At 41.1% G+C, this 24,994-nt stretch overlaps 1 protein-coding gene across 5 annotated transcripts in view; it reads right to left on the bottom strand.

Annotated features, from left to right (window-relative positions):
- Positions 1-23,765, bottom strand: part of prdm16 (PR domain containing 16) — a 173,936-nt gene extending 150,171 nt beyond the window's left edge. For all 5 annotated transcript variants that reach the window (XM_017467078.3, XM_017467083.3, XM_017467079.3 and 2 more), the window contains exon 1: positions 23,628-23,765. In XM_017467078.3, coding sequence (XP_017322567.1) covers positions 23,628-23,664 — 37 coding nt within the window. In that variant the 5' untranslated portion in view covers positions 23,665-23,765. The remainder of the gene's footprint in view (positions 1-23,627) is intronic.
- Positions 23,766-24,994: the final 1,229 nt, after the last annotated feature.

Here is a 24,994-nt window from a genome sequence, read left to right as displayed (position 1 = left end):
GTCCACGAACAATGAATATTCCTCTGAGCGTTGCTACGTCGTTTAATAGCAAAAATGTCCATTATATTATTTCCATATGACGTGACACTCACACTCGAGCTCTGCGAGAAAACTCTAGAAGTCTGGAAGAAACGTCGTGTCTAAGTTTCTACACATACACATCGCCTCCTCCTCACATTCTGCTCATCAGTGTGTGAGTCCACAGTGACCGTGCCCTCTGACCTCTACAGCTCACACACCCAAACAAACCAGTCCAGTGTTTTGTTTTTGGTCTAACTTCCGTTAGCACTTAAAAAAAAAAAAAAAAAAAAAAAAAAAACCCTCAACGCTCCATGAATCTGCTCTGGAGGATACCATGACTGGGCAACAATGGCTTAGTTGGTTCATTGTGCTCGTTCCCTCCTCCCTCCCCCCTTCTCGGATCTCTGTTTCGTGCTAATTAATTTAATCCTGTAAGCAGGTGTAAGCCTGCTTGTTAAGGAGCCAAGTTTAGGCTGCCCAGAGCAAAGTTCGCGCGAACACAGCCCAGCGATTGTGAAAGGGGAGAATTAAAAGCGGGCATAAACAACAACAGTGAATTGCCCAAACGGCAAGCGGAAAATCCTGTTTAGGGACCAGACAGCAGGGGGTGAAGAATAGGCTTGTTTCTTTCCTCCTTGGTCTCTAACTTACTCGCGTTCCCTCTTGATTTCTTTCTATCGGGTTTTTGTTGTATGTATCATCAATATCTTTTCCCTTCCACTCTTAGTCAGGACACAGAAAAGGGCCAAAGAAAAATGGGACACCAACGTTGGAAGCAGTGTCTGGAGAAGTTCCTTTTTTTATATCTCCTCCTTTCTTCCTTTCTTCCTATGCTTTTCTTCTTGCTGCCTTTTACAGAGCTCTGTTTTAAATGTGCAAGGTACATAAGGGTCCGTCCAAGGCTCTGGTGTGAAGGATCAGTATTTGGCATGGCCGCCCTGCTGGAGAGCGGATAAAAAGAACCGTGTGAGGGAGCAGCATTTGGCGAGGGCCGCTTGCTGGAGGACAGATAAAGTGATGCGGCCGAGAGCTTTTCAAACGCTGCCACCGCGTTGAGGCCAACCATGCCAGGGACGGATCCCTTTTCCGGCCCACAACGTGCTTCCAAGAGCCCCTTGGCACAAGCAAGAGAGGGCTAGGGGAAACGGATCAGTGCAGAAAGAGAAGGCGATGAATATTCCTCCCTCTCTCTCTCTCTCTCTCTCTCTCTCTCTCTCTCTCTCCATCCCACTAAATCCTGACCACAGTCAATCAAATGCCCTGAGCGTTTTCCTCCTTCTTTCCACAGAGCTATCATGATCCCAATCTACCCAAAAGCACATCCTCTTTCAGGCCCTGAGCTCGACAGCACTTTGCTTTTCTCTTCTTCTTTTTTTGGTCCTTAGGTCCCTTTTTTTTGTTCTTCATAAGGTGTCAGCAACACAAGTTCACCCAATACATTCCTTTCTGCTTGTAGTGCAACAAGCTATTGAGCAGAGATAAGCCCCTTTTAGAAACGAAGGAGAATTTAATTCAGCTTTGAGTGACAGCAGGAAGATTTATCCCCTCCACAGACAATGCAGGCTTTTCGGGGACTTTAATCTCCTCCAGACAATGGCGTGTTTTTCACCCCTCTTCCTGGGCTTTTCCCACGATGCACGCTGATTAACACGGACCGATTGGATGCTGGCCATTATCTCTCATTTTCAGTGAATCGTCTGCGTTTGTGCAGAGAATAGCAAAGGCGGTCCAGGACGGAAAGAAAAAGAGAGAGGGACAGCGGAGGGGAGCAAGAAAGAGAGGATGAGAACGAGGAAGAAAGAAGTAGTTTTGTGTGCCAAGTTCATTCAGGGGCCTGAACATGTAGATGCCGGATGAGGTTAGGAAACACTATCATAGATATAGAGAGCGAGAGAGCGAGAGAGTCTGAGTGGCATATAGATTGGGGCAGGTAAGAGGCAGTAAGAAAGGATGGATATCAAGAAAAAGACAAAAAAAAAAAGAGAAGACATGAAAGCACAAATGTGCACAGGAGATTTAGAGAGACAGAGAAATCTAAGGGGGCTCTTAGACAGAATTCTGGGCTTCACGATGCTGAAAATAACCACTAAGCCAAAAAAAATACCCATGTGTCCTTCTGTAAAAAATGAGCAATAAGAAAGAGTTGATACAAGAGGACGGTGCAAGGCTTCTGGAGCCTTTTTTTTTTCCCAAGAAGGTCGCTCTGTTATCACCAGCTGAGTACCAATCATAGCCGTTGCTGAGCTGAGCATCTCAAATGCCAAAGCAAATCAACCCTATTCCATTTACATTTTGATTTATCCCAGGCAGCCTGGCATATATCTCAGCTCTGGACATGCCAATCGCGTGATGGACAATATGCTTAATGCGTACAGAAAATATGCGTGATCTCAGTTATTGAGCAATATTGATCGTAGTCTATTAAGTGAGCACGTGACATGTTATGGCTTCGTTCCAAAAGGACAGTGCTTTCGATTCATAGTCATAGTGAAGGGCGACAGTGAGTAAACACTGTTCTTTTTGTATATTTAAACACACACGTTCGTAATCCTCGGTCGTTCGAATGTAAGTTCCCGGCATTCGAATCATATTAATTCTCCCGTACCTCTGTCAGTCAATCCAACCATTTTTAGAATAACAAACCCTGCGCTTCCAGCCGAGTATTTTTGTATTCCTAAGAAAGTCCAAAAAAGCCAACCCACATGATGTAGTGTATTCCCATGCTGGGAGTGAGGGAAAATAAATATTCATCTAATTACAGAAAGAAGGGAAAAGACACATGCAGATGTCTAAGATGACAAACCCCAGATGGGTATCTCAGCCTGGGATGCGGACGCCTCCTGACCACGAGGCTGGACAGAGACCCACAGCGCTGCCATTGCAAGCTTGTAGCTGCAAAAAGAGACGAGTCCCAGTGATTTTACAATCTAAATATTTGTCTCTGAGCTTGGCTGCGGCATCTCAGCTGACATATTATTTAATTTTTTTGGTCGTATGCTATATAAGTTGACAATGAAATGGTAATAGATAACAGTTTCCCACCAATACTGGATCTTATAACACGTACTAGTTTTTATCGAACGGTTTTACGCATACAAATCCTGGTTTGAACATAATTAATCATATTGCATGGGTACCGTCTTTAGGGATTAATCTTCTTTAAGCCAGTATTCAATGCCTTTGGCCAGGTGAATGGAATCTAACTGAGAACTACATGCGATGAGGAACAAGAAATGCACTGGCATTGTTCCTGCAGGAAATCCCTGCCTGCATTCATACCTGCTGGTGTCTCACCACAAATCGCACCTCTTCCAATCTATTCACCCCCGGTGCTCAGAAAATGCCTTCTAAGAGAAAGGGTCAAGAACCTATTACCAGCTTTGATAACAATGACCCCCAGCCATGCTCCCCCACTCTTCTACTTCCAACCTCCCCTCCTCCTCACTCTTCCACTCTGTCGGAGTCCATCCATCTATCTTCCCTCTTTCTCTTGGCACTCAGTCATATGCCACAGAATTTCGAAATCAGCTTATTTTGGTGTAGGGACCTGAACATGACTGAGTGCAAAATGGTTTGGATGAGTGACGTGACGTCCAAAAGAGAGCAGGAAACAGCAAAAAAAGAAAAAAAAAAAAGAATCGGTTGTTCTTAACTTCACATCTACACATCTCCTTTGCAGCTATTTTTTCATGTCTTTTGTTGTTCCTCCTTCGACCCCCCCCCCCCCTCTCATTTTTGGCCGCTCGTGAGTACTCTGCATTTCAGCTGGTCTAGTCACCGTCTTGCTGCGGCGGAACGGGCTTGGAGAACTCTCGCGCCGTTTTTATCAGGATGACTATTTTCATGGCGCTGCTCCCTCTCGCTGCACCCCTTTCTCCGTCCGAAATAGTCTGCTCCTTAACGAGCCCTCGCCCGTCCCTTTTCCCAGCTATAAAAACAAGGCAGCGCTGAAGATGCTTGGAGGATGTGGTTATTATTGCGCTGAGGCCCGGGCCAGTTTCAGTAAATGATGCTCCAAACATAGCCTGAAAGGAATGGCTTGGGCTTCTGCTCATCATTCCTCATTTGCACAGGCCATGAGTCAGCCATGGTGATATTATTTGTTCCAGAGAAAACACCGAGTCTCTCTCTTTCTCTTCCACACACACACACACACACACACACACACACACACACACACACACACACACACACACTTTCCCTGACTATACTTGGCCTGACTAAGTAATTCAAAAAACATGGCCATAATTTGCTATGACATGTTTCATTTCAGAGCTCCGATCAGATAGGCATCTCTATTGCAAGCGTCCTCTGGACAGGAGTAAAGTGGGGCTATTTGGGCTGACTGGGAAATGGGTTTTGCATGGGCCAAAAATGACCTGGAACCTGAATGGCAATGCTTTGTTTATTCTTTCACTTGCGTCCGCCGAACTCAAATGAGCCATATGCCCCCACATGGATGTCAAGTCGAACTGTCCGCCCACATTACTGCCACTAAAACCAGGAGGGACTTGTAGCAAAACCATGATATTAAAAGCTGGAAATATACACCCCCCCCCCCCCCCCCCCCCCCCCCAAAAAAAAAAAAAAAAGTGTTAGTGTAGATAGAAGATAAGAGTTTAAAAAGACACAGGGCTACATTTACTAGATTCAAAGTCTGTGGTTGAATTCTGTACTTTAGTAGGTTACCAAAGCCAACCTAGGCCACAAAAATGAACAATTTCCTCAGGCAGGGAGAAACAAAGTGGAGTAAAAGAGAGAGAGAAAGAGAGAACGACAGAGAGACACCGAGAGAGACAGAGAGAGAGGTGGGTAAATGCTGGCCAGTGACCTGCTGAGGTTTAATTTGGGTGAGAGTTTTGCAGGACGCCAGAGGCGAGCCAACATGCGTGCGTGCATACACGCACACACACACACACACACACACACACACACACACACACACACACACACACACACAGGGGAAATGTCTCTTTGCCCTTCTGCCACCTTTGCAAGAACCATTACTTCCACCCACACATTGTCCCTGATGGAGCAGCAGTTTTATCAACTCAAGTAAGAAAACTATCACTCCAACACCATACACACACTCAGATGACAAAATAGCCCCTACACTCAGGGTCATCCAAACATTACTGATTAAACGAGTGGAAAATGGTCTGTTGCATAGTAATTGTAACGTCACAGATTCTGTGATACTAACAAATTTTCCTCTTAATACGGTTTTCCATTCTGTTTTCCAATACTGGTTTCCATCCTACCAAATATATTGTATATGTTTATTAATATTACTGCTTTGCCAAGTAAAGCTATCCCAATTACGGAGGCATACGTCTGAATTATACATAACATTTATTTTATCTCCATGAAATATTCGCCTCTTTCCGTACAGAGTCAGGCGGTGGTTAACTGAAACTGTAGCTTTCAGCTGCATCAGATCCTTCCGCTTGTGATTTGATTATTTATGATGGCACAACACAAGTCTATTATGAGTTTACACACTGAGGCAAAGACGGAATGCGTTTCTGTCCAAACTTCACACAAGACAGATTGTTTTGTTCAGCAGAAAATATGCAAGCCTCTTGCATGGACATAAATTAGGCACCATGATGGTCTCCATTCATCCCTTTTGCGTAAGGTGGTGCAGGCTTGAGTCGTTTTAGTCAGATGCTATCAAACACATAAACCACAAACACTTAATCCACCTCCAAGAATGGTTGAAGATCCTAGAAACAAACCTGAAAAAGTTCCAAAGATGGCCAGAAGAAGCGCTCCTAAGTCAACAGCGGTAAACGGGCGATAATTGCCCTCACTGCTTCAACAGCTGTACAAGCTGATGTGCTCAAAGAAGGAAGAATAGCCCCTTTCAGAAGGACTCACTGTCCCTTGGGCACCCCCTTTTAACCCCTCCCAATTCTGCTGAATCAACTGTAAACACATTGCAGCCCGTCCACGATGTCTTTGTTGCTTAAAGCCCCATTTTTCTTGGCTGACTACGGTGCGAGCTTAATCGGATGCTGTCGCACAGAGAACCGAATGTTTATTATGATGTCTCACAGTATGCATTCACACTGCATTGGCTTACACTTTGTTTCCACACAATCTGAGTTCCATAAGACAACTTTTTTTCTTTTTGAACACGGAGGAACTTTCCAGAAGCCACGTAATACAAGACTGACACGAAACGAGGACCCAGGGGCGGTGTCCGAGGTCAAACGTAAGTGCAGCCAAATTGGATTTGCCTCTACCTACCTCTTACCTCAATGAAAAGGGTAATTAACAATGTCTGGCTGATTGAAACAATAGTCCCCTAGTGCAACAGATAAGGCGCTCCAGCCCGAGGCAGGCAGACAGAGTTCCTGCACTTCAAAGCCGTACCGGAGACCCTGGACGCTATCGGACACTAACCTGATTGGGAATCCAATTTAAGGAGGGGGGGAGGTGGCTAAACTCACATAACCAAAAAAATGCTGAAACAAAACCAGTTGTGGACCCCTGCCTCCTCCAAGATCTGTTCAGAGAGTCTGTCATGACATTGTGAAACACGAAGCATGACCTCCTGGTCCGATTGGAAACGGACCCGACATCTGAGGACAGACCTCCACGCCATAATTGAATCAAGCTTTGCAGCCACAACAGGGAAAAAAACAAAACAAAACTCAATTCGACACAAATCTTGTGATTGAGTCTTGAGTAAGGAAGTTGACAAGGTCAATTTCAATTAATGGCCTTCTTGCATGCAGATAGCTGTTATTAGGTCATTGCAGCGAGGCTTGAGTACGTCAGAGTTGACAGTGGGAGGCCATGGGGCAACATGAAGATTTCCCTTAGCTGTGTTGTACATGTACTGAAATTATCCGAATGACAGGTAACAGTGCGCAGTTGTGGTGCGCCTGCGGAGCGATGAGCTCACCCCGAGCTGAAACTCTGTTGCTGTCCTGCCTGTTTGTGATCGTGACGTGGTCTGTACTTTCCAGTGGAGCACAGGTGCTTGCTAAAATAACATTTAGGAATGATGATTTATGGCATTTGCAAAGAAAAAAAGAAAGGAAAAGACAAGAAAAAGCACACTACATGGTCTTTCATTAAGACTTCATGTTTTGATGCTGTTTCTGATTGAAAACAGATTATTTGGTTGGAAAAGATGATCAAACAAAAATATTTGATATTGTACCAAGTCAGGAAGCTCTCTTGATTTTCAACACATTTGTAGCTATTATGAATTGTCAAGATAATCTATTATTTTTGTTTGATTATGTAAATATTTCTTGTATCTATCTATCTATCTTTCTATCTATATATATATATATATATAAAGAACAACATTTTCAGGTTTTGAAGAGAAGGGAAAAACCCCCTGAAATCAAGTTTATACACACATTTACACAACTCCACCAACTTGAGTTGGCAGTTGTTTGTTGAGACGTGAGCTAGTCATTTTAAAGCAATAAGCCATTAGCAGACACCTGCAGGCCTGAAAATAAACAGGTCGTATTTGCTCTTTTCTCTCTCCTGTGAAACACTTGACTCAAGGCACGATGCTCACAGTCAATAAAAACAGATTTATTTACGCACTTTCATCGTGTGAACACTCGGTTTCACCGCTACGCAAGCTCCAAAGCACACATGGACGCACGTCCGCCGTATTCCGGCACTCTGAGTGCATTCAAATGTAGAAATGCAGTTTTTTTGTAATGTTCTCGGGTTAGGGTTACACACACAATATCTTCCTCTGTGCTCCTCTCTAAGGTCCTCTTCAACATATTTGTTTCAGGGAGAAGCCTCTATGGTCAGTTGCGTCATCTTAAAACGAAGATGCATGAGAGGAGAGAGCAAAATGAAACTCCTGACAAAAAAACAAAGTTGGTTGACATTTGGATGAGTGTTTGACAGAGAACTCTTCTCTCACGCAATCTTCTAACCCACTATAGCTTTGTGGGATGGCGGGAAGTATTAAGCTCACTGGGTTTCGAAGAATTGCGTATTAGGTTCCGTTTTTTTTCCTAGTTGTGCTACCATGGATTTTTGATTATACACCCGATGCTGCTGATTTGGTTTGAAGACTTTCACTACTATAAACGCATCTCATGTTCCTCCCCGTCAGATGCAGACTGACACACAACCCCAAGCATGCTCTTAAACTCACCCTAGCAAGCACACACACCCTTGACCTTTTACCAGCAGGACTCTTATTAGTCAACGAGCAGGTTTGTAGCGTTTGACTCCCTACCGATCGACCTTGCGACAAAAGATCTGATCGAGTTGCTCATATCAGTTGAATAAAGATGACACTGTGATAAAACAGTCCCATAAAAGTTCATTGAGAGACACCGAGAAAGCCACGGGGGCCTGCTCCTAATTTCCCGCCGCAAGCTATTTAATCCATGGTCGTGATTAAGGTAAAGGAGTTATTCTTGAGCATTTTATTAAGAGGTGCTTTAGGCACTGGAAGAAGGGCTTTATTGCTTCTCAAACAGCGTGCCATACAATACAAGACAAACATTTGCTGTTATTTCAGCAAACTCAAGTCAGATGTGGCAGCAGGTTTTTTTTTCTTTTTTTTTTTTTTTTTAAAGTTTTGCAGGAGAAACGGGGCATCAAAGGCAAGTCTCTTAAAACAAAACTCTTCTCTTTGCACAGGTCTTGCCCTGAGTCGGGTCCGGTAGATAAATACAGAGGTGTCAAAAGAAAGCAGGAGAATCCGCTGACTTGTTTTAATTAACAAGCCGAGTGCTGGCGTGCACGCTGTGAAGATGGAGGGGATGCTATCTTTTCAGCACATTAGTGTTTTTTGGCTACTTGAGACACGGAGCACTTCCTAGAGCATCGACTGACAGTCGTTCAAACATTGTAGGACGTTACACCTTGACTACCTCATGAATACCATACCCATATTAAAGACACAATAAAGACGCACCATCCTCTGTGGAATGATATCTGTTAAGATATGAAAAGCTAAACTCCAAGATCAATGAGATTTGAATAACGCTGGATTTATTGGGGCCCACACAGTATCCCCCAAAATAAATAAATAAATAAAATGAACTCACAAGAGAAAGACAGCATTCAGACTGTTTGGATATCCCTCAGTACATCAGGGAAATTAACCGACTCATCTGTCAAACATATATCTGTGCTTAATCCCCACTGTAGATGCAGTAAGCAAGGAGGGCAACCTGTGGGCCCTAAACCAACCCCGTATCCCAGCCCTATGACCTCTTGCCGTTCCAAATATGTCAGTTAAACAGGGAAGAATAACAAACAAACGGTCACTAAATGATCTCAGGTGGCACAGGAACCGTGAGAGGAGCACGCGACCGTAATGTCTCGACCTACACTTCACTAAAACCAATTACTATAAGTGGTGTCAGGGCTCTGATGTCACAATAAAACAAATAATTTTTATAATACAGCACACATCATCATTCGAATCATTCTGTCAGTTCTATTCAATGGTGTTGGATTCTCGATTTTGATTGGCCAGAGGGTGTTGATTCATTTTTAAAGACCAGTCAGGGTCTTTATATCAATGCGCTCTTCTAATTCTGGATTTGTTTCCGTAGTAACAACGTACATAGAGACTTGTATGACAGACGTTCGACATAATCGACATAATCTAAAACTAATAAGAAAAGGGTTTAAAACGTGTTATTTAGCAAAGGAAAATGTGAGATTGTTGACATGGTGATACGTTCTGTAAGGAGACATTTTCTACCATGGGAGAGTCTTCAGGACAGAAGACTTTGCGTTTTCTGGTTTCTTGGTAGAATGACGAGCTGCATTTTGGGTTGTTTTGGTGTTGTTGTTGTTGTCTTATTAGTTCGAAGTGAGAAAAAGAGAGGCTGGTGAGGGAATGACTGTTTATAACCGTAACTATAGTCACTTTAATGTATGACGTGTTGTTCGTTTTATTAATGTAAAAATTTTTAATTGTCATTGTTGGCCAATTGGGGTCACTCTGCCACTGATTATTTTTCTATAACATAAGCACACCTTAAAACTATCTCGCCTTATTCCTTACTTATTGTAAACTTTTGTCGCAGTTTGGACAGTTATAACAAGCGAGTGTATTTTTCATGTGATGTCAGACAGCCAAGGATCTAGCTCAATGTGACAAAAGATACCACATTAGAATAAAAAGAACGCTCAGACGTTCAAGCTCGTTTGTTTGCCAGAGTTCAAGTTTATTAACATAATTATTTTTGACTATATTAACACCTAAAACAGACGGACACAAACGTTCGAGCTATTTTTGTGCTCTTTTTGCACGTTCACAAAATCTTTCAGGTGATGTGAGACATCAAACGCATGGGTTTAGGGTTTCGAACGTTAAAAAGCGGTCACACGCGGTAGTACGCTGCATACCCACAAGCTCCTGTCCCATTAAATACAACTGCAGTGTCCAGTGTCCAGAAACTGACGAAGCTGTCTTCAGAAGGAAAACATTTGTTTTAAATAACTTGGCTCCAATTAAAAACTTTAATTGACGTCTTCAAGAAAACCTCAGGGACATTTGCGAATGGTCAACTCAGGACCGGACGAAAAGCCACACAGGCTGGCATTCTAACCGCTCGTAAAACACGAAGCAGAAACCGGATCTTCATTTTATGTTTAGCTGTAGGATGTGGCTTGACTTGGAGGCATGGAGGGGGAGAGAGAGAGAGAGAGAGATGGGGAGAGAGAGAGAGAGATGGGGAGAGAGAGAGAGAGAGAGAGAAAGAGAGAAAGCGCAAAAGTCACTGAGTACTCTGCTTGTTTGTGTGACACTCAAGTCTACCGGGCACTAAGCTATTGCGTCAAGAGACTCATTTACAAAGCTTCCTTGATAGATGAGAGAGAAAGCAGTAGGAAGTGTGAATCAAGGTGAGTCCATCTTCTTCATCTTAATGGATGGCTGCATAAACGTGTCGATAATGTACATTTATGATTAGTGCTGTCTAAGCACCATTAGATCATCCCTGATGTATTTTAAACAACCGGAGTCTCAGGAGACGCTGCATGCTATGTGTTCTTGGCCCGTCTCCAGCTAATCAGGTGTGACCAGGAAGGGTTTGAAAACACACGGGCACTTCCTGTTGCGTCACGTGTTCTCTGCACAATGTGAACAAGACAAACAGTGTTGCGTTGGGCAGCAGCCATGTGAGGGTCTTTGTAAGAAGGAGTTAATGATTATCTTGAAAGTGGACGTGGGCTGCGGCGTCTCTCCGCTACACTACCTCCTTTGCCCTTTGTGGAGGATGCTAATCTCGCGCAAGGCTCTCCTCTGGGGACGTCCCAGCTGATAATGTCATAGAGTCCAAGTATATAACAGAGCAATTTGTTTTGCTCCCAGAGCTATGTTCCCTCTCTGTCTGTCTCTCGCTCTCTCACTCTCTTGCGCCGGATTGCTGGAGTGCGATGAGAGTGGCTTATTGATCAGTAGCTTTTAAAGAGGCTATATAATAACAACTAAATGCTGGTGTTCTGCTACATCGAAAAAAATATAACAGGGTATACATAAATCTTTTTTTTTTTTAAAGGAAAAAACAATGCATATAGCTAAGAAATTGGTATACCATTTAATACATCTTATCATGTTGGAAAAAAAAGTTTGCATTTTGAGTTACTTGAACAAATATTCATTCTTGACAGCAACAGGACAGCTACTAACGTGGGAGGGCAATGCAGAGGACAACTCAACATGCTTGGAGGAGAGCACAACTACCCTCTTTCCAATACATAACCTGATACACACCGCTGATTATCAGTTTACAGCAGAGCCAATTATACTCTCACCTAAAGAAAACGAATGTTTCACTGGCATGGGATATAAACACTATGCAATCCTGTCTATATAAATCAACAACTATCCTAGGAACACTGGGCACTAGGCAGGAATAAATCCTGAATGGAATGCCAGTTCACTGCGGGGCACCGTGCCCGCACATTCACACACTCATTTACACCTCGGGGCAATTTAGCATAGCCTGTTCACCTACTCCCTGCCTTGTGCCCGATGCTGCCTGGGATAGGCTCCAGGTTCCCCGTGACCCTGAAAAGGAGTAAGCGGTAGAAGATGGATGGATGGATGGATGTTCACCTACTAGCATGTTTTTGGGGAGTGCGAGGAAAACAGAAGACTTAGAGAAAACCCAAGGAGAGACGGGAGAATGTGGAAAACTCTGCACAGACAGTTTGAACCTGAGGTCAGGATCAAACCGGGTACCCTAGAGCTGTGGCCTTTCCAAATCTTATGTAAAAAAATAAAAAAAAATTAAAAATTCGGAAAGAGCTCATTGTATGTCGTTCCTGTGAGTAAGGTCAATGACAACAAGGTCTGAGAAATAATATAAGTTGACAAAGTCAAAGCTTCATTTCTGTCCATCACCTACAGGTGGAACTTGGCTTCGCTAAATGAATGGTGAGGTTGGGCTGATGGAGTGCTAGTGGTCACGTTATCTGTCTTTTTTTCTTACAGTGTTCTGTTCTGTCCCGCTTTGAAGACAACAGCGAAGGACAAGGTCAGGGGGTGGAGTTCCTTGGAAGGACTAAAATACTCCAAAATAATGATAACGGACTTCTGCTACATACTTTCACAAAGACACCATATGACCAGAACCCCCTTCCCCCTGAATTCCCGCCTCCACCCTCATCCACCCCTCCTGTCCTCTCTCTCTCTCTCTGTCCCTCTCTCTGTCACTCCTCCTCATTTCCATTCCTTCACCCTCCCCCCATCCTCCTCTCATCTCCTTTTCAACAAGAGCAGTTTGTCAGGGTCAGAAAGCAATTCAAAACCCCTATTAATGAGCGAGGGAGAGAAAAGTGAGGTATGGGAGGACAGGGGAAAGAGTGGGGGGTGGTACTGAGGGGTGCTGGGGGTGTCTGCCATCAAAGCCGACAAGAAAAGAAAGCCAGGTGGTTGTGGGAATCGCGGCCTTTTTCGTCAGGACGGAATCTTCTGCGTAATTAGCAAGCCGGATTGGGACCCTCTAAAGCAGGAGGATAGATCCTCGGAGGGTAACAATTTGCACTTCTACAGGAGCCGCATAGGGAGGACAGAAAGGAGAGGAAAAGGGAAACTATGGCATCTTTTATTGGGGTGGACAAAGCTGCCGCATCCTTTCAAAGGCCTGCGCCGAGGCTTCCAGAGCAGAGGAAGAGTGAGTGAAATAAAGGGGGGGGGGGGGGGGGGGGGAGAAAAGAAAGAGCGCAAAAAAAAAGAAAAGGAATTGAAGAAGTGGACAGCAGTCGGAAAAGAGGCACAAATGCCAACATGCAGTTCACAGAGCAAAACGAAGGAAAGGGAGCAAACAGAGCAGTGTGTGTGTGTGTGTGTGTGTGTGTGTGTGTGTAGACAGCTACTGACATACAGCCAAACTACGGACACTTCCAGAATTCAACAGGCCTCTCTTGCTAATGCCACCAGTTACAATCTTAAGAGTGAGAAGAAAATACAAAGAAGCGATGCACAAACTTTTATGGGAGCTCTTAATGCCCACCATCTTCACACCTGAAAATAGACGACTGTTTGCTGTAAACTGTATTAAACCATCTCAAGCTATTTACTTTATTGAAGTTATTCCTGATGTTTTCTATTTAAAAACTGATCATGGGTTGATAATCATTAAGCAGACTCAGATCACAGCTGGGCTGGAAACAGCTGCAGCTGTATATCAAACCTGCATATTCCACTATTATTTCCTTTAATAGTTTGGCAAAGTAATTCTTATTACCGTCACCTAGCCATCAGATAGTACAGTAATATTTAGTGCTGCTGTTTTAAACTGTTTGGCCTCCAAGAAAACAACCAGTGGTGGTGTATAATACTGGAACACGATATAACGTGGTGATATGCGGTTTCTCGACTTTAGGTCACCATTTGTCGCCCATCACTCAGAAGCCTCTGTCCGAGCACCGGTGCACATTTACACGTCGGGATGTTGTTGCAATTCAATATTTGAGCGAGCTGCTGCATCGTTATCGTGGTGCTGGAGTTAATAGGCCATCTTGAAATGTTTTGCTGACGCCCCTTAAAAAGCCCCTTCTCAACATTTCACTAACAATCCGACTAGAGCTCCAGTGGATGCTTACAACCATAACTAGGAGTCGTATAGAGCTAAAATACAAAAATGAAAATAATAACAATACGCAGTGCTGTGCAAAATTTTAGGCACCCTATTTTTTTTTTTTTTTAGTACAAACTTTGTTATAGATTTTTTAATTTGTGATTTGTGCTACATTATCGTGTCAGTTCAAAAAAAAAAAAATTATCTTCCCAAAGATTAGTTTTCTAGCACAAATTTAAACAGAAAAATGTTTGTATGTCAGTAAAGAAAGCAGCATATTAAGTGGTAAGAGACACTTTTCAGACACAAAACATAATGAAGGCTGATGGATTTTGCTGCAGAAATAAGAAGCGACAGTCAAAGTCTCCAGAAGTACCGTATCTGGTTCTGCAAGATACTCAAAAAAATTTACAGCTCATTTCCTTATAAAACTGCACAATTTTATTTATTTTTTTATCACACCAAATATTGACTTCATTTACTACTGTTTACTACTCTTTACAGCATTTCCCCCCCATTAAATAATTCCATTATTTTGAAGGCATCTTTACTCTACAGCATTTCTTGGCATGTGCCTAAAACTTTTGCACAGTACTGTATATATGTAATATAATATGGTACATTCTTGTTGTTGATGTGAAACAATAATTACTGGGATGACGAGCACAGTTCCAAAAGTAGAACACTTTTCTAAAAGACACAGACATCATTATTTCAGCCTATCCTGGGACAGTGCTTTCCCATCTTTTTCCTAATGACACAATATGGAGGGAGAGAAGATGAGTGCAAGAGATAAACATAAAAGTCGGGGCCTTTGAACATGTAATCTGTGATGGACTTTAAAGCGGCGCAGCGAACCGCGTCCCTCTGGAGAAGCTACTCTATTGGGAACAGCATTCACTTTCTTATCACCAAAGGATGGGAACATCAAAGGCTGAAGAAGTCACGTCTGTCCGAACACAACCCACAGGACAGGGAGGATACTGACTCATCCGCCAATATGGGGATTTCAGAACTGGCGAATTACTGTACAGCCTATCTGTGTGAGCATGTGCGTATGTGCCATGCCCAGGACGATAAGAAGAAGTAAATACCCCCACAGCAAAATCACCACTCTCTTTCAATTGTATTATGGGAAATGTGTTCCGTTTACACAAGAGTGGCTTAGCTATTTAATGCCGTGAATCCAAAACAACACAGATAGCCCAAAAACCACTTCAGCAGTAGATCAGAGATTAAGGGCGTGGCAGAAAGTACTCACAAACCACTTAAAATATAAGGTAACACTGAGGAAAGATAAATGAATCCTTTACATGTAATTATACAAAACTCCTGCACCAGTGCTTTTGCATAATCTTTGCTAGCAACCACCAGATAAGCAACGGCGAACTTCGTAGTAACAGCGTACACGAACATCGTAGTAACATATCTTACTTGATACGCATCAGTGTTCTCAATGTACATCCAAGAATACTCGATAGTACGTATTTAGCTTAGCATAAAGAAGAAAAATGGTGAACTTGTGAAAGAAAATAGGACAGGTCATACTTGAAAACCATGCATAAAATCCCATAAAGCTCCAGTGGGGTTTCAGTAATCACCCGGAATACTCTGCATGACTGGTTCATAAGTGGTCTTCTTAAAATGACTTTAATCAGTGATTAAGAAATGAAGTCAGTGACTTTAATATCACTCCTTTTTTGTTTTTTTTGTAACTAAACCACATCCAAACCTAACAGTAGTAGTAACCTTCTATTCTGTAAGAGCTCACATAATGTGCATGAAAAAAAGCAAGCATCTATCTTATGTATATATACAACTATAGGAAATCTATACAACAATTCCTATATTCTACACTACACTACACAATTCATTTGTTATTTAACATTTAATTAGCTTTATACCACGTATACACCAACCCAAACCTTAAATATTTTCAAATTCATTTGAGACATCCATAAGGCACTTGCTTGTACTTGCACTGTCTAGGCTAGAGTTACAACACTGAATCATTTTAGGGCCAAAAAATGAGCAGCTATGACCAGATGGTTTTGAGTTCATTATTTTTCTGTGTGCTCCAGGTCCGACCTCATGCTAAAGTGTAAAGTGTTGACGAATATGCAGCCAATAGGCTCTGCTTCCAGACGTCTGAACTATTGATCGGAGACTTCCAATTTTCCTTTTAAACTTGTTCGAATGAATAAGTATATGTGGCAGTGAGGAAGTGTGAATGTAATTATATGCACAATGTACAGTACACACGCTACAAGAAAGGCAAACTTTTTAACTCTGACTGCTTATTTATTATATACTGAAAAAGCTGGCATTTGGCAAGCTTTTTTGGCAGACGAACACCACAGAGAGAGAGAGAGAGAGAGAGAGAGAGAGAGAGAGAGAGAGAGAGAGAGAGAGAGAGAGAGAGAGAGATAGGCCGACATCTCAAGAGTCCTAGGAAGTGTGGGCTGAGGAGGGCCAAAGACAAACAAATCAAAGCCCTGTCAACTGCAGCTAGGGAATAAAATAGCTCATAGTGCAAGAGGTCAATAACCATATTGGGAGAGCAGACATCTATCAAAACAGCTTATTATAGGCTTTTAGCATCAGGCTCGGAAAGTGGAGACACAGACATTGCAGATTATGGGATCCTTCATATCATTAATTGGTGTGAATAACACGCCCTGGTGTGAACAGGTGATCTATCTATCAGTCACTGCCTACATAAGCTTGGCGTCTTGCCTAAAAAGCTTGAATTCATATAAAACATGGACATGCATTTTTATAATTTATAAGGACATTTTGTGTGATGATGTCTAATATCATGTAGTTGTCTGGAAAAAAAAAAAAGTTGTATGTCGTTACTCGGAATTTCCAGCAATTACACAAAAATGACAACGAAAAAAAAAACTATGTATAATCAAGCATTTACTTTCATAATACATAAATATTTCTTCCTAACATGAAATGGAGTCGTTTGTTTACTCTCTAAAAGTAGAGCTAGCATCTACCTGCGGTCTATTCCGTTCTTCAGCAACCACTTTAAAATGTAATCAATAAATAAATAAATAAATAAATGTTCAATTCGTTCATTATTATCTTTAGAATTATGATTGTGAGAAGGTGTAGATGCTCTCATTTAAGACAAATAAATAAATAAAAATAACAGGTAAGCCTAAGAGCGTCATGCCAACAACAACAACAAAAAAAAAAACTCTCATTCACTCAAAGCATTTAATAAATAACAGCAAATCCACTCAACAACGTAAATATATTACTTAAAATAAATAAATAAATAAATTGTGTATCGACTTTCCACATTTTCAAAAATATCTTCAGAGGATTTAATGTCTCTTCTATGATTCAGTAACGACACGTGCACATTTATGACAGGAAGATAGAAGGGAAGGTTATTTATTTATTATTTCTGCCTATCCATATGTAGAACCTCGAATTGTTTTTAGATTAAACATGAAACAAATAGACTTATAACAATGTTTACATAATCTGTTCCATACTTACTTATGTTTCACATTTAATAAATCCATTACTAATGTTTATAATCAATATCTATAATCAATGTAAATAAAAAAATATATAATCTATAATCGATGTAAATAAAACTCCTGCTATTACGGTGTACCTAATATTAAGGAAATATTTCACTACACTTTAAATGTCAGCAATTCATTGGCCATGCTGCTAGCAAAATATCACCACAGGTACCAAACCTTAAAACTATTAATCGCTTACTGATTATAGACTAATACTTTCATTATTAATGATTATCTGAATTCAAATATTTTTTAAAAAAATGCTCGCTTGGGTTTGAAATATACCGAAACATGTTATGAGAACTAAAAAAAAAAGTTGCACGAAGAAAGAGAAAGCAATTCCTGGAGCACGTTTCAGTGGGGGGGGGGGGGGGGGGGGTAAAAAAAAAAAAAAAAGTAAAGTCTGTCCCACTTCCATGGCCGAGGAGCAGCAGACAGAGTCGGCTGTAATATGATAAGCTCCTCTTGCGCGCAGACATGGCTGTTTTGTAATGGCTGTGTTGACTCGGCTGCATTCGGCGTCCTGTTCTGCTGCACGGCGTATACGTCTCGTGCTTCAAAACGGAGAAATAAACGAAAGGAAAAGAGCAAATAAAGACTGTTACGTTTGGAGGGGGAATGCAGCGAGACATTTAAGTCATCGTTAAGGCATGTGCGTATATATACCTGCCAAAACATTGCCCGAGTGAGCAATTGCACCTATTGGATTTTGAGAAGGAGAGAAAATGATGTACTGCAGTCCTACAGTCTGTACGTGTAGTACACAGAAAAAAAGAAAAAAAGAAAACACCTCCACCTGTGCTCTGTGTGATGTCATAAAAAGGTGCCATGAGCCAGACAAGGGCAGGGCAGAAAGTGGCATGGTAATGAGCGGAGAGTGACTAACAAGGCCATGGCCAGGTTTGTACTACTTCACCCTCCAGGAACCACAGAGTACTTTTAGAGGTGAGTAGAGCTCGGGTGGGCCGGATCTCAGAGCAGAGTGCCAGTTTGTACCGCCTGGGCAGCACTCTGTCCTCTTTTCCTCTCACACCAGCCTGGAGTTGACTAAGCACAAACTCAACAGAAAAAAAGCCCCATGTGTGTGTCACGTACACGTAAAATCTGCATATAGGTGTGTGTTCTGCACGCTGTATGAAAACCAAATTCCATCAAATTCAAATTCGCCTCATTGTGCTTAATGTGAAGCAGTACCTCGTTGTTAGGGCATACTAACACACACACACACCTGTGGATATGGAAGTCATTTTCATTGGCTTGCAGGTACAAACGCACACTCGCAAACCAACCCCACCCCCAACGCACACGCAGACGTTCATTACACCAGTTTATCACCTTTCCTGACCAGTCATACGCAAGTGGCACTTAGATTGGCTTTTCACAATATCTTCTTATCAAAGGCAAACCTCCAGCCCAGAGATTATGTGAAGCGAGTGTATACAGCTTCTAATCACTTCTACGCCATTAGCCTGCAAAAAAAAAAAACAACAACATCTGATCGTATGAATCCGGCCCCCGTGACCATAAAAATCTGCACGTCAGCCATTGTGATTGTGTAAATCCAGTGGTTGGTGGTGACGGCCTAAAGTCTTATAGCAGACCTTGCACACGGTTCCCATCACAATTTTATAGTGTTGTGGCTTGATTTTATTACATCTGTCAAAACATCATAGGCTGCACAAGAACCTTGTGATTTGTGATCCATATTTTTGTCTTCAAAGAGGGCATCGAAATGAAAACCAGAAATGTCTGATTAATAAAAAATTTTAAAAAATAAGCAATGATTTGACAATGTTTTTGAGTTCACAAGGAATTAGGCAACAGGCTGCAATGAGGTGGATTCACGCAGGCTACTTAATGCAGCCCTGGCTTTACATGTGTCCACCAGCCTTCTGTGCTTTCCTGGACATGTGCGCACTGATTGTAGTAATGTAGAACAGGAGGATTTGATATATGTCAAAAATACTTAATGTGCAATCACCCTGTGTTTTCAGAATACAAGGCTCTTGAACATTTTAACCTATGTATATTTATATACAGATTCATAAAGATCCAGCTAAAATACTCCAATGAAAATGCCCCCTTTTTTTCTGCCATGCTCAGCAGATCATAACAAAACACCTTGGTATACTGGATATCCATAACCCATTAGAGTCTGCACAATCCAACCCTGCCAATCCATATCGATGATTTCATACAAGGCGCTGCAGGAAACTGTCATGCAGATGACTGCTCTTCAGGGATTTTAACTGGGTTGCACTAATCTGTGATTCTTTCACAGAAATCCTTACACCTTTCATTAAACTCTTTTATTAGACTCTCAAAAATAAAGACGTTTATTTTAATGAATTAATAAAATACAATTTTGTTGTTGTTGTTGTTGTTTTAGATTTGACTCCCTCTTAAATGTTAAACTGCATATACACCGAGAAGACTATTGATTTTTGCAAAATAAATAAATAAATAAATAAATAAATAAGAAAGGGAAAAAAATATCCAAATACAAACGAGCCCTGGAGTAGTCAGCTAAAGCTAACTATGAAATTATATATGGGGTGTTAGACTAGCGGGCAAACATGCGTGTAATAAGCAGGCCTACTTATCAGTATTTTCCTTATACAGAAAATATGAATAAACGAAAGTATTTCCCCCCTATGAAAACCCTCGGCGTTAATGCCCAGCGACGTTAACTAATACGTCAAAAAGCAGGCCGTTCTTACTGTAGATATGTGTATAGTTACTACAGGTGGAGTGTTATTTTGAAACACTATTCGTTACAGTAGTGCGCGGTTTGGGACGAAGCCCGAGTCACACTGCGCATTTAGGACGCCGTCGTTTCTGTAGGTTAGCTGACCACTCGGGAAGGTCCTGAGGGCCGACAACTGCAACATCCAAACTTTTCATTCGTTTCATTTCAGCCGCAAAAGATATAGAAAAAAATGATAGTGTCTTATGTAGCCTAACTCAAGCAATAAAGGCAATCAAATGATTTCAGCCTTCATTTGCAATTTACTTTGCTTTTAATCCGTCTGTGAAAAGTCGGATAATAATAATTATTATTATTATAATGATATTAATAATAATAATAATAGCGATTTATTATTATTACTACTAACAATAATAAGTTTTTATTATTATTGTTGTCATTGTTGTTGTTGTTGTTGAATCATTATTGAATAACTATAATAATTTATTCGCCTGCTTTTTATTATGAGAAATTTCGTAAATTCGTTATTCAAATATATATATATATATATATATATATATATATATATATATATATATATATATATATATATATATATATATACACACACACACACACACGTGTGTGTTTACAAAGTATACAATTATTTTCAAATATTGTGCAATGTTGCATTATTATAATTATTACTACTACCAATAATAATAATAATAATAATAATAATAATAATAATAATAATACCCTTTAAATATATTTCAATAAATTTTACTTTAACTTTGTTAATATGAAGATATTACAATTAAAACATTTCAGAAGAAATATTTTACTGTTTATATTTAGCCTTACATGTTACACCAATATGTCTAGCTACTGTAAATGATCCTGTCCGCTGTGTGTCCGTGTAAACGCCGTTTGTGTCGGCGACTTTGTTGCGGCTATATTAATGATATACATCATGTCCATGAGTTCTTATAGGCCACTTTGGACAGATGATTTTTTTTTTATTTTTGGTGGAACCCTTCTGACTGAGTATGTCGAGTCCAGCTGATCTAGCTGTTCCTGAGCTTTTCATGTACTGAAATCAGGCTGAAATCGTGGAGGTGAACACCGGGAGAAATGTCGGACAGGCCTTTGGGCTTTGGAGTTTAGAAACTGGCTTTCAGAGACGCATCAAGACGAGGAAGAAAAGGACAGCGAGATGAGGAGCTAAAGGAAATATTCGAAATTACTCACAGGTGTGTGTGTGTGTGTGTGTGTGTGTGTGTGTGTGTGTGTGTGTGTGTGTGTGTGTGTGTTGCGAGCAAAAACACGGAAAAGCTCAGAAACACAGCCAAGTTGCTGCTGGCTCACTTTATCGTCCTTAGCCTTAAAAGACCGGGCTAAAGTGATACAAGCTAGGACATCAAACCTAACAGGCCCAGAGCTTAATATGACTTAAACTCAAGTACCGACTTTAAAAAAAAAATGCATAAAAAATAACCCGTAAATTGTAAAGGCTATTGGCGGGCCTTTGGCAATGCGCACAAAATTTATTTGGCCTACTTGACCCCCTTCTTACTAAATCCGTTTAGGATGAGGACCGAATAATGTTCATCAACAAGTCATCAGATCTGTTCAATCGCTGTAGTAAATTATCGTTAACGTTCATTGTCGGTCTAATAACAACACTAATGTTCATGAGATTGGAATAAATTAGAGACTAATAATAAATTAGAACTCCCATCGGTACAAAACAAAACATCAAAATGTAAATAAAAATAATAATTTTAAAAAATACGATGCGTTTGATTTGTGAAAGAATATATATAATTTGTTTAAAAAAATAAAACTACTCTAACAGACATTTTCGTAAACACAGACTCAGTTTTTTAAAAATAAAAAAAAAATACTGCAGTAATATATAGCACATGCTCTGTTGTATACGATGCAAGCAATTGGCAAAAAAAATACAAATAAAAATAAAATAAATTTGCTCGTGCATAATTAGAGTACTGAGTAAAAAACAAACAAAACAAAACAAAACAAAAAAAAAATCACTCGCGTTATTTTTATCCCGTTAATTGAACCAAATTAGCATCTAGCAATTCATTTTGAAAATCATTTCTATATTCACACAGTCGAGCTGTATGGCTGCAAATCCACGAGCTACTACTGAAATACACAAATGCATATTTTTTGCCAGTGACTACAGTATATATTGTTGTACACATGATGTGCATGAAAGTAGACTACAAGTATGATCAAAATGACAATTCTAGGCCAAGTCCTCAATTGAGAGTCATATTAAAATATGAATGCATTACTTATTACAAAAAAAAAAAAAAAAAAAACAACAGATGTGCTAAGTCAGCAGCATGCAATCTACTGTAACTAATAAACATTTCCAACCTCGATAACTCCACAAAATATAATTTAGTAGGGAAACAGGAAACGCCTAGCATAATCATGATAGACTGACGATACTCAATGTCTAAAAAAAACCGTCCAGAGGCGGATTGCACGCGTCCTTTTCGCCAAAACAGTCCAGAAAACAGCAGATTATGTTCCTGCCCCGACATACATTATTGATCGCCATTTCCAGATGAAGGAAGAAACCGGAGCAACACGACGTGCAGGTCGGAATGAAAACAAGTCAGAAACGCGACATCTTTGAACGTAAAGGTGCTTTCGAGCCGAATCCACACAAGCATCTAGCCATTTTTGCTACGAATTCACTGCTGTCGATTGTATCCACTTGTCCGGGAGAGAGTTGTTCCTGAGTGCTGGGGTCGCCGTGGCCATGCGCAGTGCGCGAGCGCCCACTATTTCAGAAGCCAGGAATATTATTTCACAAGACTCAATAAAAAAAAATAAAAAAAAAAAAAAAAAAAAAGGGAAAAAAAGAGAAAAAAGTTAACTATTCCTTTCGACAAGTTTTTCGCTAACTTTTCGCACGGCGTTGTGAAAACCAAAGAGTGGGGACTGTAACAGCGCGATGCTCTTCTTCTTTATCAGTGAGTACAAAAAGCGAGTGGGCCATCACATCTCAAAACTTCTCACGTTGTGAATAACTCCGGCTGCGACTAGAACGCGCAAAAGCAACAGCGGACACGCGACTGTGCGCATTAAAGTTTGATCGAAGAGTCATTTTATATATATATATATATATAAAAGGAAAGGAAAGGAAGAGAAATCTAAGCGAACAAAGATGGGCTCTCACCAGGAACTAATCAATGAAAATGACACACTGGTGATCTGAGCGAGGAGTTCGGAGTAAGCGAGCAGCCGGAAAGGGGAAAGACGCGAAAAGAAGGGAAAGAAGGCACCTACTTTTGGCCAGTTTTCTCGCCCTCGCCTTGGATCTCATCTCGTCGGCTTGCGGATTCCTCTCGTCCTCCTTGAGCTCAGAAGCGGCAGCAGCACTATCTTCATCTCACGAGCATTGTCAGTTCGGACACCTTCGCACATGCGCACAGGCCATTCAATCTGACACCGTCGTCGGGGCCAAAAAAACTTTCCAATGTATTCATCATCATCACTTTTTTTTTTGTCCTATCGTCTCTCCTTCAGATCACTTATCTCTTTCCCTCCTCCTCCTCCTCCATTGCTCCGCACCATCTCGCCCCCCCCCAACCAACACACACACACACACACGCACACACACACACACACACACACGCACACACACACACACACACACACACACTCCTCTGCTTGTTGGAGAGAGAGGAATAAGTTCTTTCGCCAACCTGCGGATTCAGCTCCGGCGCGGGACGAAAAAAGTGTTTGACGGGGTCAAGGTCGCATCGTTCTGCAAGGTGATTCGAGCATTTAACTCATTCAGAAATTATTTAGTCAACAATAAAGCACTGGCTAGAGTAAGGTAATGTATGAAATAGCATTAATTCAAAGTTCATTATTATTGTTGTTGTTGTAATAATAACAACAACAACAACAACAATAACAATAACGTTAGTCTTATTATTGGTTGTTGTTTCTTGTGTTTACTCATATTAAGTCATTTTAAATAAAATTTAAAAAGTTTTTTTTAAATGATTCCATATCCAGCACTCGGTCTATCCTCCTCACACAACTGCAAAAAAAAATGTTTCATTTTCCCTGTAATCATCTGGGCACGCTGTTTTGTTTGAATGCTTAGCAGGAAGTTTAATTTTATATGAGACATATTCATAAGTACACACACACACACACACGCACACGCACACACACACACACACACACACACACACACACACACACTGCGGTATTTATTTGTTTCAAACATTGCTCGACAAAGTCGTAGCAAGTCTGAGTTACTGAAGGTAAGAGTGAGGAAGAGAGAGGGTGAAAGGAGAGGGAACGCGCGTGAGTGTGTGTGTGTGTGTGTGTGTGTGTGTGTGTGTGTGTGTGTGTTCAGCGCAGACAAGGTGAGCATGTCGCCTATCGCGGAACGTTACCACTGTAGGTTTATTTCCTGTGTGTATAATGATGGCGCGGTAAACAGGGCATGTTTTGGGCAGGTAGGAGCCAGAGAGGAGAAATGGGCAGAAATGTAAGTACCGTTCCGCTGCATGCTGAAGCGCACGATTCAGCGACTTTAATCCAAACTCCGCAGCTCTCTCTAGATTCGGAATAAAATGGCGTTTTTAATGCAAGGAATCGTTTTGGGTTTTTTGTTTGTTTGATTGTTTGTTTGT

This window comes from Ictalurus punctatus, chromosome 5 (genome assembly GCF_001660625.3).
Source record: "Ictalurus punctatus breed USDA103 chromosome 5, Coco_2.0, whole genome shotgun sequence".
NCBI lineage: Eukaryota > Metazoa > Chordata > Actinopteri > Siluriformes > Ictaluridae > Ictalurus > Ictalurus punctatus.
The sequence above is the reverse complement of the archived record's forward strand: the minus strand, read 5'-3'. Positions and strand labels throughout refer to the sequence as shown.